Source organism: Sturnira hondurensis, unplaced genomic scaffold (assembly GCF_014824575.4).
Source record: "Sturnira hondurensis isolate 20B ecotype Veracruz unplaced genomic scaffold, ASM1482457v3 Scaffold0006805, whole genome shotgun sequence".
Lineage (NCBI taxonomy): Eukaryota > Metazoa > Chordata > Mammalia > Chiroptera > Phyllostomidae > Sturnira > Sturnira hondurensis.
In genome coordinates this window covers 2,755,086-2,774,513 of record NW_028079436.1, presented here as the reverse complement: position 1 = coordinate 2,774,513, position 19,428 = coordinate 2,755,086, and the positions used below count along the sequence as shown (strand labels likewise).

General features: G+C 46.1%; 1 protein-coding gene across 5 annotated transcripts in view; it reads left to right on the top strand.

Annotated features, from left to right (window-relative positions):
• The window catches only part of CDC42SE2 (CDC42 small effector 2), an 81,903-nt gene extending 62,475 nt beyond the window's left edge, over positions 1–19,428 (top strand). For 3 of the 5 annotated variants that reach the window (XM_037050529.1, XM_037050528.1, XM_037050525.1), the window contains 3 exons: positions 13,559–13,660; positions 16,270–16,376; positions 17,147–19,428. In XM_037050529.1, coding sequence (XP_036906424.1) covers positions 13,559–13,660; positions 16,270–16,368 — 201 coding nt within the window. In that variant the 3' untranslated portion in view covers positions 16,369–16,376; positions 17,147–19,428. Of the gene's footprint in view, positions 1–13,558; positions 13,661–16,269; positions 16,418–16,465; positions 16,546–17,146 lie in introns of those variants that run through there. The other 2 variants (XM_037050526.1, XM_037050527.1) reach the window with 2 other exon arrangements.

The following is a 19,428-nucleotide window of genomic DNA, read 5'->3' as shown; positions in this document are numbered from 1 at the left end:
TATTGCTGCCCAACGGGTGATCGCATATTTAGTGGCTTTGAAACAACACAAAATCATCGTTTCTCAGTGCTAGAGGTCAGAAGTCCAGCACAGGTCTCCTGCACTAAAATTTAGGCCGTCGTATTACCTCAGATCTTCCTTGTGCGGTGTGCAAGGTGTTCTGCCAGTCACTTAGTGAAGTCAGCTGAAGCGCATCAACGCACCACGTGCAGGAGCAAAACCGGGGAGCCTGCGGTGGCAGAAATCGCGAGTGTCATGGAGGCTTGGGCATTCAAAGGCATTGAGACCCGTGTCATTAGTTCCTAGAAGAGCTATTTCAGATTCATTTTTTAAAACTTACTTTGTATTTCAGTTTTCGTACTTTTAATATGTAACTTAAACCAGATACCAACTTTAAATAGAAGAACTCCCTGTGTCCGCTTCAGGTTCTCACTGAAATGAGAACAGCTAGTTCCTTCAGTTTTGCTTGTAGCAATTTTGCCCTTGAAAAGGTCACTATAAACTTGCTTAGCTATTTCTTTTAAAAACAAATTTGGGGGCCTCCTGCAAACTTCTCATCTATCACCAGCTGTGAAATTCATACCACCTGGGAAGAGGTTAGTCACCTACTAAACTCTAAAGGGTAAGATAGACAGCACTGCACTTGGAATTAAGTTTTAAATGCATCACCGGCAACCCACCTATTTATAAGTATTTCCATCAAGAAATATCTTGTCTTTCTGTACTTGGACTTAGATAATCGCTTGCTGGTAACCCTGGTTGGGTGTTCCGGTTTCTCTGTGGCCTGGCTCTTGTGGGCTTCCCTCCCCATGGCTCCTTAGGGAAGCCCCTCTGCCGGAGCACCACCGCTGGCCCCCCAGACGGGCCCCCGGGCTCTGGAAGCCAGAGGAGGAAAATGGTCTTGTCCCCAGAGGTAGGCCGTGTGAGAGAATGATGGGGCTGACGTCTGCTTCACTATCGCCAGTCTGTGAGGTGGGAGGAGACCCTTTCCCCTGCCCCCACCAGTTTTATTGAGATATAATTGACATGTAATATTGTATTAGTTTTCAGGCATACAACATGGTCTGATACACGTATAGATTGTGAAATGGTTATGATGAGCACAGTGAGTTTAGTTAACATCGATCACCTCACACAGTTAAATCTTTTCCTTGTGATGAGGGCTTTTAAGATTGATTCAGCAACACTCAGTACACAACACAGCATTGCCAACTAGTCACCATGCTGTACGTTATACCCCCCATTGTAATTATATTAAAACTGGAGGGTCCTACCTTTTGACCACCTTCACACTGTTCCCACCAGTCTGTTCTCTGTTTCTATGCGTTGAGTTTTTTTACGTCCCACACAGATGTAAGATCATACAGTATTTGTCTCTTTCTGTCCGACTTCCACTGAGCGAAGTGCCGTTCAGGTTCACCCACGTTGTTGTGAATGTCAGGATTTCCTTCTCTCTTTATGGCTGAATAATATACACGGCACCCTCTTGTTATCTGTGTGTCCGTCAATGGACGTTAGGCTGTTTCCACATCTTGGCTGTTGCGAACATGAAGGCGCCTACCTCTCCAAGGTGGTGGTTTTGTTTCCTTTGGACTGTAGTTCTGCTTTTGATGTCTGAGGAACCCCCCCCCCCTGCTGTCCACGGGGGCCGCGCCTGTTTACATTCCCATCAGCAGTGCAGGAGGGTCCCCTTTTCTCCACAGCCTTGCCAACATTTGCTCGTCTTATGTTTTTAGTAAAGGGCAAAAGTTTATACTGTCTGAGGAGAAATTGGAGTATCTGTCTTATCTTTTTTATGATAAACATTCTGACAGGTTTGAGCCGATACTGCATCGTGGTTTTATTGCACTTCCGTGATGATTAGTGGTGCTGAGCACCTTTTCATGTGCCCGTTGGTCATCTGTTGTCTTCTCTGACAAACATCCATTCAGTTCCTCTGCACATTTTGCAGTTGGGTGGTGGTTTTTGCTGCCGAGTTGTATGAATTCTTTATATGTGTTGGATGTCAGCTGCTTACCATGTATTTTCTCCATTCCATAGGCTGCCTTTTCATTTTGTTGGAAGTTTGCTGTGCAGAAGTTTCTGTTTCATGTAGTCCTACTTGTTTAGTTTTGCTTTTGCTTTCAGTACCAAATGCAAAAAACTACTACCAAGACCGATGTCAAGGAGCCTTACCCCCGTGTTTTCTTCTGAGAGTTTTATAGTATCAGGTCTTACATGCATTTCTGTAATCAACTTTGAGTTGGTATTTGGGTATATTGTAAGACGGGTCCAGTTTCATTCTTTTGTAAATGGTTGTCTAGTTTCCCCCAAACTGTTGACTGAAGAGACTGTCATTTCCCCATGTATATTCTCGGCTCATTTGTCATAAGTTAATTGACCATCTATGTATGGGATTATTTCTGGTCTGAGTCATTGGTCTGTGTGTGTTTTTTATACCACTGTGATGCTGTTTTGATTACTGTAGCTTTGTAATATAGTGTGAAATCAAGAACTGTGATACCAGCTTTATTCTTTTTTCTCAGGATTGCTTTAGCTATTTGGGGTCATTTGTGGTTTCATAGAAACTTTAGAACTTTTTTTTCTATTTCTGAAAAAAATACTTGAATTTTGGTAGGATTTGCATGGAATTTATAGATTGCTTTGAGTAGTATGGAGACTTTAAAAATATTAAGCATTCTTATCCATGAACAGGGAATATATTTCCATTTATGTGTGTGTTCTTGAGTTTCATTCTTTAATATCCATGTTTTTTGTTGGAGTCTTTATGGTTTTCTGTACAAGATCATGTCATCTGCAGATAATTCTCTTCCTTTTCAGTTTGGATACTTGTATTTCTTTTTCTTGCTTAATTGCTCTGGCTAGGACTTCAGTAACATATTGAACAAAAGTGGTGAGTGGCCATCCTAGTTTCTGGTCCTAGAGGAAAAGCTTTAAGCTTTTTCCTGTTGAGTGTGGTTTTGTCACATGTGGCTTTTATGATGTTGAGTGTGTCCCTCTGTACCTAGTTTGTTGAGTTTTGTCAGGTGCTTTTTCTGAATTTATTGAGATGAGCACCTGTATTTTATCATTCTTTTTGTTAATGTGATGTACCATAGTTTGTGACTTGAGGATGTTGAAACATTCTTGCATCCCTGGAATAAATCCCATTTGACCATGGTGTGTGATTTTTTTAATGTATTGTTGAACTCGGTTTTCTAATATTTTGTTGAAATTTTTTGCAACTGCATTCAGGGTTTATTGTACTATAATTTTCTTTTCTTATGGGATCCTTGTCTGGTTTTTGTATCAGGGCAATGCTGGCCTTGTAAAATGACTTTGGGAGTGTTTTACACTTTGGAAGAGTTTGAGAAGGATTAGTATTATTTCTTTTTGAAATGTTAGAATTCAGCAGTAAACCCATCTGGTCCTGTATTTTTGTTGGAGGGGTTTTGACTACTGATTAAATCTCCTTACTTTGTTATTGTTCAGATTTTCAGTTTCTTCCTGATTCAGTGTTGGTTGCTGTATGTTTACTGGGAATTTATCCTTTTCTTACAGGTTGTCCAATTCTTGGTGTGTAATTGTTCATAATAGTTTAAGATCCTTTTTGTTTCTGTGGTATCAGTTGTAATGCCTCCTCTTTCATTTTTAGTTTTGTTTATTTGAGTCCTGTCTTGCTAAGTCTTGCTCAAGGTTTGTCTGTTTTGTTTGTAATTCAAAAAGTAGCTCTTGGTTTCATTGGTTTTTTTTCCTTTTGACTTTTTTGTCTGTTTCATTTATTTCTACATTGTTTGTTATTTCCTTTTTTTCTACTAACTCCGCTTTACTTTCTTTTTTTCCCTTAGTTCTTGAGGTGTAGCTGTTTTTTTTTTTTTTTTAAGTTCTGTTAATATAGGCATTTTCACTATGAGCTTATTTGTTTAAAATTGCTTTTGTTACATCCCATAAGCTTTGGTATGTTTTATAGCCATTTATTTATTTATTTATTTATTTATTTATTTAATTTAACTCTTGTTCAAGTACAGTTTTCTTTCTTGTATTCCCAGCCCTGCCCCCCCCCAGTGCTCCCCACCTCCCTCCCATCTCTGCCCCTTAGCCATTTACTTATTAAAATTTTTATATTTGTTATTACCTGTTTAAACTTCAGTCATCTTCACAGTGCTCCCCATTTGATGCAGTACACCTCTCAAGACCTTTTCCTGCTGCTCAGAACGGTTGTTGAACTCATTCATTTAGATGCCTTTTCGTGTTTCTGCTGGTTTTTTTGTTTCACCTCTTCTGCATTGGCAAAATGTTTCCCTTTGAGGACTTTTTCATTGGGGAAACAAAAACCATCACTAGAGGTGAGATCATGTGAACAGGGAGGGTGGTGGGCCATGGAGGTCATGCAGTTTTTGCTAAAAATCCACAGAACACTCACTGCAAATGTGGGCAGGTGTGTTTATAAATCACCCATCATGAAATGGGCACAGGTGTTGAAAGACTCTGCAGAAAAATCCACTGAGGCCAAACGCAGCCTCGCAGGACAGCGCCAGCCAGTGCATGGATGCGGAGGGGTCCCTGGGACACAGTCTACAGGGGAAGGCTGCAGAGCAGGGGCCTGCCCGCCGGGGGATGACTCGGGGTTGTTGGTCTCCCTCGAGTGGTTTACGCTCCACATATTTGTGAACTTTTCAGTTTTCTTCTTGTAATTGATTTCTTGTTTTATACCATTATGGTCAGAAAAGATGTTTGATGTAACTTTAGGTTGTCTGTCCTGGAGAATGTTCCGTTTGCTCTTGAGGAGGATGTATATTCTGCTGTTAGATAGAATGTTCTGTGAATGTCAAGTTTATCTGATCTAACATGTCGTTTAAGTCCAAAGTTTTCTTACTGATTTTCTACCTGAATGATCTATTAGTTTCTGAGAGTGCAGTATTGAGGTCACCTACTCTTGCTGTTTCGCCATTTCTCCCTTTAAGCCTGTTAATATTTACTTTTACATTTAGGCGCTTCATGTTGAGCACATAAATACTTACAAATGTTACGTCACTTTGTTGGGTTGACCCCTTTATTATTATATAATGACCTAATTTGTCTGTTACTACACTGTTTGCCTTAAAGTCTACTTTGTCTAATATAAGTCTAGCTTCCCCTGCTTTCTTTTGGTTTCTGTTTGCATGCACAATTTTTTTCATTCCTTCTTCACTTACCGTCTGTGTGTGTCTTCAAAGTTGAAATGAGTCTGTTGTAGGCAGCACGTAGGTGGTCTTGTTTTTCTTTTTCCCATTCTCACACAAACACATGTGTACTGGTTTTAGAGAGAGGGGAAGGGAGGGAGAAAAACATTGATCAGTTGCTGCTTTTTTTAAGTTTTATTTTTTAAAATATATTTTATTGATTATGCTATTACAGTTGTCCCAATTTTTTCTTCCTTTTATTCTCCTCCGCCCTGTACCCCTTCTCCCGCCAGCATTCCCCACCTTAGTTCATGCCCATGGGTCGTACACTTAAGTTCTTTGGCTTCTCCATTTCCCCTACTGTTCTTACCCCCCCCCCCCCCGTCTATTTTGTGCCTTCCATTTATGCTTCTCATTCCCTTACCTTTTCCCCCATTCTCTCCTCTCCCTGCTGATTACCTTCCATGTGATCTCTATTTGTGTGTGATCAGTTGGTTCTTTTATGTGCCCTCACCAGGGGCCAAACCCACAGCCTAGGTGGGTGCCCTGACCAAGAATCAAACCCACGACCTTTGTGGGTGCTCCACCCAACTGAGCCACACTGGTAAAGAAATAATATCTTGATAGGTATGGACTTACTGTTGCCATTTTACTAATTACTTTTTGGTTGTTTTATACTTTCTTTGTTCCTTTTTTGTTTGTCTTTTGTTTGTGATTTCTGGTTTTCTGTAGTAGCTTTTAGTGAGAATCCTTTCCCTCCGTCTTCTTTGTGGTTACCATGAGGCTCACGCAAAACATTTCTAGTAGTCCCTTTTAAGCTTGAACTCATACTGAAGCTTTGTATTTTTACTCTTCCCTGCACATTTTTTGTTTCTGATGTCACAATTTATATCTGTTTACCTGGTACATCCATTACCAAATTATTGTACTTATAGTTCTAACTGCTTTTGTCTTTTATCCTTCATAGTAGATTTATACATTTATAAGTCAAACTTACTGATATACCCACCACCCGCACAGCATTGAAGTATTCTGATTTTATCTCTACATATATTTCCCTTTACTAGTGCGATTTATATGTTCATGGTTTCCTGTTACTAATTAGCATCTGTTCATTTCAGCTTGAAACCTCCCTTTAATGTGTTTATGTGACTTATTGAGTGGTGATGAATTCCTTCAGCTTTTGCTTGTCTGGAAGCCTTCCAATTCTGAAGGATGACCTTTCCCAGCACATGGTCAGCCGCACCTCTGCCGCCTGCCCCCCCCCCCCCCCCGCTTTTCAGCACCTGGAATGTATTGTGCCACTTCCTCCTGGCCTGTAATGTTTCTGCTGAAAAATCTGCCGAGAGTCTTATGCGTGGAGTCCCTTATTTTTCTCTCGTTGCTTTTAGGATTCTTTCCTTTAACTTGTGTCATTTGTGATGTGTCTTGGTGTGGGTGGGCCTTTTGTGTGCATCTTATTTGGGACTGGCTGGGCTTCCTGGGTCTGGGTGTCTGTTTCTTGCACCAGGGCAGGAGTTTCCAGCCGGTATTTCTTTAATAAGCTTCCTGCCTTGATGGTCTGCCTGTTTTCTCTTTCTGACACCCCTGTACTGTGATATTGGTCATTGTGTCCGCAAGTCCCGTATGCTAACCTCCTCATTGTTGAAGTGTCAACAGTATTGTGGCAGCTTTTGTTAGTCTTTTCCCCCTGTCGTATGAACTGGATGGATAATAGGCAACTTGAAAGCAGTTTACACACTTGGAATCACTGTTAATGCCGACAGAGAAACACTGCTACTTGTTTTAGAAATGCCTGGTACAGGATCAGGCCATCAGTGTTTTTTAAGGAGTTAACTTAGTTTATTTCAGAGGTTCCCAGACTTTCTGATTTTGGTGTCCTAAACACTCTAGTAATGTTTCCATGGCACACCGGCCAGGAGAAATACTTTGCAGATTTATTTAACTAGTTTGGTGCAAGCAACTTTGTCCTAACAACTTAGCATTAAAACAGTAATGCACGTAAATTAAAAGAAAAATTTTTATTTCATTCTTAAAATAGCTATCATTACCCATGGGATGGGTGTGCTTGTCAGGCATTGCACACTCTCTATTCTCATGGTGGCTCGGAGTGACCACTGTGGCCTCCTTGCTGGTTCCCTGTTGACTTTCGTGCAGTTCTGGTTTCCCCACAGCAGCCCCTGAAAGTTCTGCTTCACAAAGACATGTTTGAGGAATGTGTGCTCTCGTGTCGAAACCTGGGACTGTCTCAGGTCGGCGGTTGATTACCGTTGTGTTTCCCTCCTCCTGGCGATACCCGTTGGGTGCACCGGGGTGTTTGCTGGGTGCTGGACGCGGTCTGGGAACCGTGGGCCTGGTTGGTGTAACTCACAGGAGGGGGTTCGGTTGACTCTGCAGACTTCCTGCAGCTCAGCAGCGTGTCCTTCTCTTCCAGCCTTCGTGAGCTTAGGCCACGTCGGAACGAGGGGCTGCTTGCTGACTTCGAGTCTCGGGTACCAGCCTCTTGTCTCTGCCCGGATGGCAGGCCCTTTCGGTCACTCTCCGCCTACTCCTAGAACCGCTTCAGGCGGTGTCATGCCATCACCCGGTGGGACTTGGCCTTAATTTGCTCCTGCGTAGCCTGTGTTTGCACACTGAGCTGCCTGGCGCATAGTCTTATGGGACATTTTAACTTATGAGCAACTAGGCATTGTTTTTACAGAACCTGCACGTGATCATTATTCTGAAAAGGTGAGGGAAGTGGACCGTTTATATTGCTACAAAAACCTGTCATGAAAAATGAAGCCCTAAAAACTAGGTGAATGTGATGTTTTACATTCGTAAATGGATTCACTCGAAAAGCCTTGGTTGACAAATCACTGTGGGATATGGGGGGGCCCTGTTCTGTGTGTGCTCCCCACAGAGGAGTGCTCCTTGCACCCAGTGGGCAGTTTAAATCTGGCGAGATGGGACTTCCCCTCTGGTAGGCAGAGGGGAATGCAGGCCCTCCGGGAGCACAGAGAACGAGCCCTCAACCCCAGACTGGAGGGTGGGGAGCAGTAGGAAGGATTATTCTAGACAGAGGGCAGAGTACTGAGAGCGTATTCAGGGGACTGCGGGCAGCTGGTGAAAGCTTTGAGTGCAGGGAAGGAAGTAGTAACAGCTGAGGTTGGAGCGTCAGTAGACGTCACAGGTTGTGGTGTTTTGAATTTATCCCCAAAGTTTTAGAAAGCCATTGAGGATTCTTAAGTGGGTGAGTGACATATGGTCAGTGTTGCACTTGAGAAAGGCACATCTAGGTAACAGGGTGGAGGATTTGGGGAGGAGGTAGTTGTCAGAACAGAAACACAGTGAGGGGTCACTGCAGTGATCCCGGCAAGAAGCTGGGGTGGGGACTGCAGGGCGCTGGGAGGGTAACGGGAGTCGCGGGGTGTGACGCTGGTCCGTGGGAGGAGGAGGGGAGAGGCGCAGCGCGCAGATGTGGCTTGAACTGCGGAGACGTGTGTGTCAGAACAGGGAATGAAGAGGAGGAGGAAGGGTGCAGAAGGAGGACTGTGCGTTCAGTGTTGGACACAGGAAACGTGGGTGTCCCCTCCGCAGTCATGTGGTGTCTGGTGTGCAGTTGAATGTACAGTCTAAAGCCCAGAAGGAGAACTTGGACTCTCGAGCCACCAGCACAGCGTTAGTGAAGCGAGGGCGTGGGTGGGGAAGAAAAGGGACCTAGGCCGTCCTGCTTAAGCCCTCTGAACAGAGGCTGAGAAATAATCAGTGGGAAACCAAGGACGGATCTGTTGGAAGAATAACCATAGAATGATATTTTATCTGCATTTTACATTCCAAATTTTAAAAATATTTGCCTAGGGATTTTTAAGTTTCATCATAGTTGCCTTGATGGACATGAGTGTAACCACAGTGTCCATTCTACCTGCCCCCCCCCCCCCCCCCGCCCCTCACATGAGAGCGCAGGTGTGAGCAGTGGACCCTCCGGCTCATGGAGGCCCTGGAGTGGAGCCTCCTCTCTTTGTGCAGAGACAGGGTTCGGGAGCTTGGGCACAGCAAGGCATTTATTCTGTGGGGCGCGGGTTGGCTACAGACTGAGTTACGGGGCTCAGGGAGCTCCGTGGGCCCCCCGGGAGTCTGCTGTGTTCTCAGTGAAGAGCCGTTCCTCTGGGCGCCGTGCCCCACAGGGGAGGCCTGGACTGGAGGCAGCTCTGTGCTCCAGCAGCCGAGACTGAGGCTCACAGGAGGGGGGGGGGGCAGAGGTGAGGAAGCGGGCGGAGCCGAGTGGGGCCTCCGGACCTAGTGCCTTGCCAGTGGACCTTTGGGTTTAAGCTGTTTTTGTTGTATTTGAGTTGTTCATTTTCGAAGAAGGAATTTATAATGCGAGTGAATGAATGAATACATAAACTAAATTGATATTGTAGCTAGCTATAGGTCATTTGGTAGCTCTGCAGTATGTATTTTTAAAAACTTAGAGTATATTTTCTAGCCCTGGCTCGGGGAGCTCAGGTGGGTAGAGCGTTTTCCAATACGCCAGGGATGCAGGTTCGATCTCGAGTCCGGGCACGTGGAAGAACCAACAATGAATAAGTGGGACCACAAATCCACGTCCCCCCTCCGTCTGTCCCCTGTCCTCTAAAATCCATAAGAAATAAAAATAAAGAAACTTAAAGTATATCTTCTTGAGTTTTGAGAGGAGGACAGGAAGTGGGTAGGAACTGATTTTGGGATTGTAAGGCATTAGAAAGGAGAAGAGCAAGATTAGTTCTGATGGAAATTGGACATGAAATTAAATGTTTATTTTTTTATGCTTGTGTGAGGGCATTTTTACTGATACACAACACATATATTTTATGTGAAATTGTAAGGCTAGGAGGAAACTAAATGAATTAAGTCTGTTAAGAGACTTCTTAGGAAAATTATCCAGTGTGGACTCACTCACAGCAGAGAGAACGGCCGCCCCCCTGCCGTCCCCCCCCCAGTGTGTGCAGCAGCGGCTCCGGTAGTTACCAACGGGCCCAACTGTCCCCCTTACCCCTCTCCACCGGGGAATTTAAAGTACCTGCAGGCAACCCGTTCGAGTCCAGAACATTTCATCGTGCATCTCTGGGGTTTGAATAGCTCTAACGAGGTGTCACGGGCACACAGTAAGGGCACATATTTAAAGCGCACAATTTGATAAGTTTGGACATAGGTCCGCGAAACCGCCACAGTCGGAGTAGTGGACATATCCACCCACTCCCAAAAGTTTTCGGGTCTCTCCGTGATCCCGCTCCTCCCCCCCCCCCCTTCCCGGCTTCCCCAGGCAGCCGACGCTGAGCTTTCTGTCCCATATCAGAGTTTGCATTTCCTGCAGAGGGAATTACACGTGGTGTGGACCTCTGTGCAGAATTTTTCACTGGGCAGAATTGTTTTGTGATTTATCCACGTCATAGTATGTGTATCAATAGTTCATTTATTTTTATTGCTGAGCAAGACCTTTTGAAAAAGGTAACTGCAGTATTATTGCTATACCTCAGAGTAGATTTAAAATGGTTCCTGGTCTCGTCTATCATGAACTCAGGTTGTAAATGTCCCCATTGTCCCGTAAGTCAGTGTGCTTTCGTAATTGACCTATCTGCATGAGGGTGCAGACCGAGTGGCCCTTAGCCTTTCATGCGTCTCCTGCTTGCTCTCCTCCAAGTTCTTAGTTCATGGTCTCGACTAAGGACGGTAGCTGGGCTGGGAGTAGTTATGTAGCCGTGTCTCGGCAGCAGGCATTCCCCTGATCCCCCTCCCCTAACACAGCTGTTCCTTTTGGCGAACCTCCAGTTCTTGGCCTTGTGCAGAAGAAGCATTAATATTTTTAGGGTGGCAAGAATTATCCAGAGGTTGACAGCCTTCCTAAAGTTGCCTGTGATGAATAAAGTGCTTCCAGGGAAGTCGGGGTGCCGCAGCTGACCGCAGCATGGAGCAGGGCAGAGCGGGGCGTTGCCTCTGGAATTCCTCCTTGGCCCTCGATTGAATCGCGTCCCTCCCCTACTTCGTGCTGCACACCGAGCGCGCGTGCCGGGAAGGAGCGCATTTCTGAGTTTTAAGTATTTAGTCGTACTTAGCGGCGAGGCTTTGGATTCATTAAGGATGTGGTGACAAGTCTAGGGAATACCTTGCCCCGTCTGGATCCCGTCCTTTCGACCTTCTCTGTCACCTTTTAGTGCTGACAGGCCTTTATTTTTCTTTACCTTCAGTTTCTCCTCTCACTGGATCTGCCTCATCAGAAATTACGCATCACCAAGCCTGTCTTATCTTCAAGGGAAAAAATGCAATCTGACCTCATTTCCTCTTCTCCCCTCAGCTCCTGCCATCTGTCTTCTCCCCGCCCGGGAGGCCCAGCTTTGCTCCCTCCAGTCCCACACACGCACACTCCCAGCCCTCTGCCGTCCGCACTCCTGCTGACCCCCGCCCGGCAGACGCTCGCAAGAAGACACACCTGATACTCCGGACTCCAGGGTGTTTCTTTTGGCCTCCTTTAATGGTTTTTGTCCTCCACGCAGCCTCACTGGGTTCCTCCCTGCACTTCTAGGACTCGCAGCTGTGTCCTGCTGGTGGCTGGCAGTTCCTCATCCCCAGGTTAACCTCTTTCAGAACCCTGTTCCACGTGTCCAGCTGGCCCTCTTGGTGGCCCTCTTCACTTGGATGTCTCAAGGATCCCTGACATTCAGTGTCTTAAACTGGGTCTTGTATCTTCCTAGAGCCTAGTCCTCTTCCGGGATTGTCTAGCCCAGCAAGCTGTACACATGCTTCTCAGATCTGAAATCTGTGCCTCTCTCTGCTGTTTCCCTTAATTCCCAAATCCAGCCAACAAGCCATGCTGTTTGTTTTATCCACCGAACACCTCTCAGATCTCCCCACTTCGTCCCATCTCTGCTCTCAGTGGAACCCAGTCTCCTTCCACCAGCATTGTAATGAATTCCCCTCCGCCCAGCTTTCTGCTTCTGGCTGCCGTGGGGTAGCCTTTAAACGCTGCCACACCTGTGCCCTGCTTTGTGAGCTGTGCTCCACCCAGCCTTCCGGGCGGGAGGGCTGAGCGCTCCCACCTTTGTACCTGAAAGTCTGGGTGAGACCAGAGGGCAGAAGAAACCTCCCAATACGGAAGGGAAAGTGTGACTCCTGACTCAGGAGAGTTCAACTGTAAAACTATTTTCAGATTTATAAGTTAACTACCCTACATAATCATTACGATGCAAGTCGAAGCCTCTCTTCCGTCCTTTGCTCTTCAGTGTGAGCAGTCTGAGTCAGTGTCGTCATCTGCTTTTGAACATCCTCACACTGAGAATGTTGGTGTGTCACGTGTGAGTGTGTCTCCGGATCCCTCTTTCACAAGCATGTTGGTTCACGATCATCCTCGCGCATGCTTTCAAACAGTTCGGGTTGGGGCAGGGGCAGCTGGAGTGCACCCAGGTGACTGTCCTCTGTGCGCATCTTCCTGCACTCAGTGGCCAGAGAAATGGCTTACCGTGAAGTGAGCTGAGTGTAGCCTTCCGCTTAGCCCACCATTCTCTTCCAGAGGCAGCGATGCTCGTGTGTGTTCCCAGGGCAAGGGGTGACGAGGCTCCCAGTGGCCTGGAAGTAGGTCTCACTCTTTGAAATATGCCCTGGCCCGCTGGAGAAGGGCCTCAGGCTGAGCCAAGTGGTTGCGGCCGCTCCGGAAGGCTTTGGGAAAGGTGCACCCTGGTCGACGCCACTGTGGGGGCTGCAGCAGCAAGGCTCCGGGGCAGTGAGCAAGCGCACAGGCAACTGACGTTAGTCTGTGACTGTTCGCTTTTGCGGCTTTGTAGAAAACCACGTGCTAATCCCGGGAGGCTGTCACCTAGGTCTGTCTGGATCAGTTTTTAGGGTTTAGCAGGATCTTAGCAACATTTAAGGAGATACAGACAAAAAATATTATGTTGAAAGGCAACCTTATCCAACAAGTTCATACATAATCTGCCTTAGTTTTGAGGCAAACTGCAATTTCAGGAGGATGCTGATGCAAGGGGAAGTCAACAGGCTGAGTGAGCTGCTGGTGGTGGTCTGAGCCTGCAGGCCGGGCCCGCCCGTCAGAGCCCGGTCAGGGGCCGGCTCGCATCTTTCCTAGTAACAGTGGTTACTGAGGACGACTGGGCATTTGTCCAATTCCTTAAGAAAAGAATAAAACTTAAGTGGTTATTATATTAGTATGATGAAGGCCAAAGCTAGACCGAATCATCTACTTTTAAGTTCCAAAGAACTTATTTTGCTTTAGTCATTTTTTGTGCGTCTATCCTCTTGGGGGTTTTATCATAGAAAGTAACTGTGATCCAAGATTTGGGTAATTTTTTGTCCTGGGAAAATTTATTGTATTATTGACAGTCATTCATCCAATCACACTAAGTTTTTTGTTAATAAGATTTTCTCAACACATTGTTCTCATGTTTTAGAAGCGGCGGCGGCGGATTGACCGAAGTATGATCGGAGAGCCGACCAATTTCGTACACACAGCTCACGTGGGGTCGGGAGACCTGTTCAGTGGGATGAATTCAGTAAGTGCCGATGGGACATGTGGACGAGGCCTTGGGCATAGTGACACGAAACCTGTATCTCAGGCTATGCGATGCTAGGTGACTCTGTCCACGTCGAATATACAGAAACACAATGTCAGCATCGAAGAGAATAAAGGGAACAATGAAATAGTGACCTCCCATCTAATTTGCTGAGTTACGTGCGTATTTCTATTTTTGGTACTAAACTCTTCATAGGCACCTTTCTCCTGAACACGTACCTTAAGGGATTTGACAGTAAACTAGGAAGAATGAGAGTAAAAAACATCTTTTGGCTGTCTTTTATAGAAATATCAGTGAATTTTAGAATAGACTTGAGATTTAATCAGCTGAAGTCTTTTATTCCTTAATTTTACTGAGGAAAATGGAGTACAGTCCAGTGGAAGCATCGGGAGAGGCCGGGGGCCCTGGAACAAGCCATGGAGTCCCGAGAGCCTCTTTCCCCTGCACCCTCAGTACCCAGATGTTGGAACGGTCCCCACAGCGTTTAGAACCCAAAGGCGGGAGGCTTTTATAAACAAGGTTATGACCCACTGTACACACTCACTCCCTGGACTGCACTAACAGAAGGCTTAACAAGAGACCAGATTTTTAAAACAGGTGAGTGTCCTGGATGGGCAGAGAACCCGGACAGGTCAGTTACTGAGCAAAAGAACGACATTTGTATCTTCTGTAGGAAACAGCTTGTTTACTTGAAGTCTGTAGGGAAAGGACTCTGCTCCCTCAGCTGCTGCTCGTGCGGCCGTGGGAAGTGGCAGTGGCCGCGTGAGTGCAGGGCAGCGGCTTGGGGTCCTGGGTCAGCACGGCCTGGGAGGACTGGGTGGGACCCTGCCACTTGTTAGTTGCTAAAAGCTTCAGACTCACTGTCCGTGATCAGTTCTAATATCCTACCAACAGATGTCTTTTTTCTCACTTCAGGTTTTTTAAAACTCTTAACTGTTTAGTTCATGGTGTTTATTTTTAAAACCTTGCTTATACAGAGTTCAGAATTTCCTTCCCTGTCCAGGGAGAGCGTCCCATTGCTGTGCGCAACTCTGTTGTTCTGTCCCATTGCCACCGGTGTTGGCGGAACGCGATCTGTCCCGCTGAGGTGGACGCAGGGTCAGTGGGCCTGTGTGTGTGTGTTTGGGGGGGGTGGGTTTGCACCCGCAGTCTCTGCATGGCACCTTCTGCCTGCTGAGGGGGGTTTCTGTACTGTTCAGAACTAAAAAGCTTTTAGTAGTCACTGCTGGTATTGCTTTACTAGTTGGCGGCCGCCCCTAAAGCCACATGCAGCGTCCCCCAACCCCCACTCCGAGTGCTGGCTAGGCTGGGTTTTGTGAAATCTGTCATGGATGGTTCTAACCTGCAGAAGGCTGATCAGGTGAGAACACTCTCTTCTCCTGTGCAGTGACAGTGCAAATAAGACAGACCCACAGACGTGCTGTGTGTCCAAGGAAATAATTAAGAGCTGAGCAGCTGGACTTAGGACCAGGCTGAAGGTGCCTGGGACGCAGCCACACAGGTTACCAGGCGGTTGGATGACTTGTATTTTCTCCCCCTGAATACACCGTTGTTCTCAGAGCTGCCTTTCGTACTCACTTCTTGTTAGAAAGGGTTCTGTGCCCCTTTTGACAATGGAGCCCTACCTAGAGTGTGTTTGAATACTGTGTCACAGTCACCCTAATACATCCATCCTACATGCTTCCATTTGAAATTAAACTCACTTTGGAGGGAAAAAATGTACATGGCATCATGTAAAAATGCCAAGGTTGTTTTACGTAGACCTGTGACGTCTGGGAAAGCTGACTGGCGGAGGTGCCCTGGGCTGCCCTCCTCGTCGCTCCACTCCTCTGCTTCCAGACCGCATGTGACTGGTGCAGCGAGGCTGCAGTGACGAGGAGGCACTGAGCACGTCACAGTCTGCAGACGGCTTTGTGCCTTGGCTTCAGCAAAGAAAGTGTCCCTGTGTTCATGTGTCTCACAATCTGTCAGAACACAGCCCAGTAATGCAGTGCGGAGATGAGCGTGTTAACCGTCGTAGCCCCAAGAAGCCTGTACTCAGAGAGGGCAGAGCGTTCACCCGGAGTTACAGCTGTGTAATCCCAAGTCCTCGGATTCTTAGACTCCCCGAGGTTGTCGGGCTGCATTGGGACTGTGTCAGGTATTCACGTTTGTGTTACTGCATGGACGCACACTGACTTTTGTTTTTTGATTGTGATACTAAGTAAGTAACTGAGGTGATTGTATATGTGAGGTGTATGTAATAAGATACTTAGGTTGAGGAACTAAAGCTGAGTTGATTCGTATACCTTTGACTTATTTTGAAACGTTACCAAGGGCCTTCTGAATTACCAACGTGATTTTTTTATATTTGGGAAGCGGAGAAGGTCGGGGAGTGTGGCAAAACATTTTAATTACTAGCTCCGGTATTTGCTGTCATACTTAATGAAGTCTTTTATTCCAAAATTTTATGTCTTTAAAAATCTACTTTTATAGATTATTTTCCTATAAAGTACCCTTCTTAAAAATGTAGCCCAAGTAGCCAAAATATGGAGACAAGAATTGGTTACTTGCACTGGCCTTTAATTCCTCACTTTGTCTCGTTTCAGGTCAGCTCCATTCAGAACCAGATGCAGTCCAAGGGGGGCTATGGGGGTGGCATGTCTGCCGGCGTGCAGATGCAGCTGGTGGACACCAAGGCGGGATAGCCCCTCCAGTGAGTACCGCTGACTGGGTCCCGCAGCTCAGCATGGCCGGCCGACCACAAGCAGCCATTGTTAAGCCTCGGGGGGAAGGTGCAGCTGACCCTTGAACATAGGTTTGGACCGCACAGGTCCTTGTACACGGACATTTTTCTGTAAGCACTGTAAATGTATTTTCGTTAATAACAAATTTCTTTTCTCTGGCTAACTTTATTGTAAGAATGCCGTCTGTAATAGTACATACACCAACTATACAGGTCAGTCAACCGTTACTGCTAAGGCTTCTGGTCAACAGTAGGCTGTCAGTAGTTCAGTTTTGAGGGAGTCAGAAGTTAAACACACATTTCTGACTGTGTCAGAGAGGGTGGGGGGCAGTGCCCCAACCCGTTTTGTTCAAGGGTCAGCTGTATTTTGTTCTTTTTTAAAAAACGGTGAACAAACGGCAGAAGTATTTTTACTTGGCTAAATGTTTCAGCTGATGGTCACAGGCCCGGCTGCAGGCTGAGGGCCAGTTGGTTCTGGGCAGTTCTTTCCCATACGAAGAACCTGAAACGCACTGGGACGCCTGCCTGGGGAGGCTTGGACTGCGATTCCGGGGACGAGTTTCCATTTTGGGTCCTTTGAATCGGGGTGGTTATTATTTTGAGTGTCGGTACGGCATAGATCCTATGTGAAGTAATTTTATATTTAACACCCTGCTATCGATAAACCTTTCATAATCAGCTTTTAAGAAGTATGAGCCTTAAAGTGTAAAATAATTTGGATTCTTCTTTTGGTTTTGTAGGTCATTGTGAAGTTGTTTCCTTTTTCCATTTTGTTTAATTCTTTTTTTGTCATGATTTTCTTTTCAAAAAAAGAAGTGAGATGGTGTCGTGTGCCTCCCGTTGTGATTGCTCCAGCGAGACGTCACGGCTCCGCCGGAGCGGCTGCCGCCCGTGTCCCCTGCCTCCTCCTCGGTGGCCGTGCGCGCCCTTGGACTCATGGACATAGTTCTTTACATCGTGGCTTCGATTTTTATCAACATGGGTCTGACCTTAGCATGATCTTTGTGTGAATGCTAGCACTGTTTTGCATTTTTCCATTTTAAGTATCTCTTTCCACCTGCCTTATGATTTTATTGGTAAGCAAGGACCTGCTATTAGCTGTAATTTGTCACCTTTATGTATATTTTGGACGGTGTGAGACCCACAAGCACAAGGATCATTTTGTTCATTTGAAATTCGGCAGAGTGGACGCCTGCATGCTTTCTGAGGTGGCTGCGTGCGGGGCCCCTGTAGACGAAGGTTAGCCAGGTCACGCCCGTGCACAGAGAAGGTAACGTGCCGCTTGTTAGAAAGGACTTTTTGGTCTATTTAGGAGAATTATAGTCAAAGGAGAGCTCGCATTCATGAGGCCTGCCTTCTGTTGTAAATGTTCACTCTATTTATTTTGCGAGCGAGGACCCAGGAGCGTGAGCAGCTCTGGGCGGTCTGTCTCCCTGTGCGCTCAGTCTGTCCCCACATGTCTTGATTGTATGTCAGTGTCATGGTACCCAGTAGCAGTCTGTTGACCTTCCCACACTCCGCATATTGGGAGCAGCCCACTGACCCGACTCGTTGCCCCTGAGAATCGTCTCTGTGGAATAGGTGAGAAAAACTTTGGCTTCAGTTCCAAAATCTGTTTATTTTTCCACCAGTCAGTAGTTTGCATTCATGTTGAGATGTAAATCCCGCATCCACGGCAGCCCCAGGTGATTACATGTGGTCCGGTTAACAGTTCATGAAGCAGACGGGGCCTCTTTGAAAACTCAGTGCTAAGGAATTAGAAGAATGATCACTTTCAATTACCTTTAAAAAAACTCCTTCCCCTCAGTCCCGAGTTCTTGTGAAAGGAGCCTGCATGAACACCGGGTTCGTGCAGGCACAGCGCTGCTGCCGGTTCTCGGGCGCTCGGCCCCTCAGTCCTTGTGCTTCTGCACGCGTGAGCCTCCCACAGGGAGGGAATCTGTCAAGGAGAAACACTTGTGCTTAGTAGCAAAATAGGCATTTTGCAGCTTAATAACTTCTAAACTTTAAATCCTTCGGTGTCATTCATCTGCTGAGTGGGAACTGCATTCTGGAATTCGCTGGAGAGCAAGTTTGCACTATCACCCTGTCCGTCTCCTGCCCGGACGTGCTGCGTGCCGGCTCCTTAACCAATGGACTGGATTTTCTTGACATTGTCAGCACTGGTGCCATTTAGTCTTTGACTTTAAAAATTAGTACAGTTTTTATACTTGTCATGTAACTTCTGGGACAGCCATACAGGGAGCCATGGTCCCTTTCATGATTTGCTTGTATTTTCCAGTTGCTCTTTTTTTTTTTTGCTTCTCCAAGGACCAAACGCCCGGCCTGCACTGGAGCCATGTCTCCACGGTAACCCACAGGCTGCGATGTGCAGCCACACTGTGTGCAAGGGCCCAGGCTAAGGAAGGTGCCAGTAAGTTCAAGAAGAAAATTACCAAAAATTCTAACGGTGGACACAGGTCTTTCAGGAAGGCTTGACAATGCGTGAGTGTGGAGGAGACCGCTTTCCCACATGCACAGTGGGGCTGCGAGTCTTGAGTAGTCATGTGGTCCCCATGGCAATGCCTCTCATCTTAAAATGGAGCTAATTAAATAGCATAGACTGTTAATAGTGTATTGAAATAGATGTTAACAACTGTTAAACAAGGGAACGGAGGTTTACCTAACGACACGGAGTCTGTTATCAGTGACCTGCACTCTGACCACAGGTGCTCCCTGTGGTCCTGGCCCGAGTGCGTCCAACGGCGACTCGTCAGCATTTCCAGTGCAGCGTTACCCATGGGCCTTTAAAGATAGGAGAGTATATTAGCTTTCATTTTGTTATTAAATTATAGCAGCTTCATTATAGAGCAAGTTTGCCTTGATGTTGTTTAAAATGACCTGCTCAGCACCCAAAAGATAAAATTGACATATTTTTATAATATAAGCATACCCTTTTTTTTGTACATTGTGTTCATTCTTGAATAAAATGAGTTCAGTGTTGGCTTGTAGATATTAAAAAGAAAGTATTGATTCAATAAAT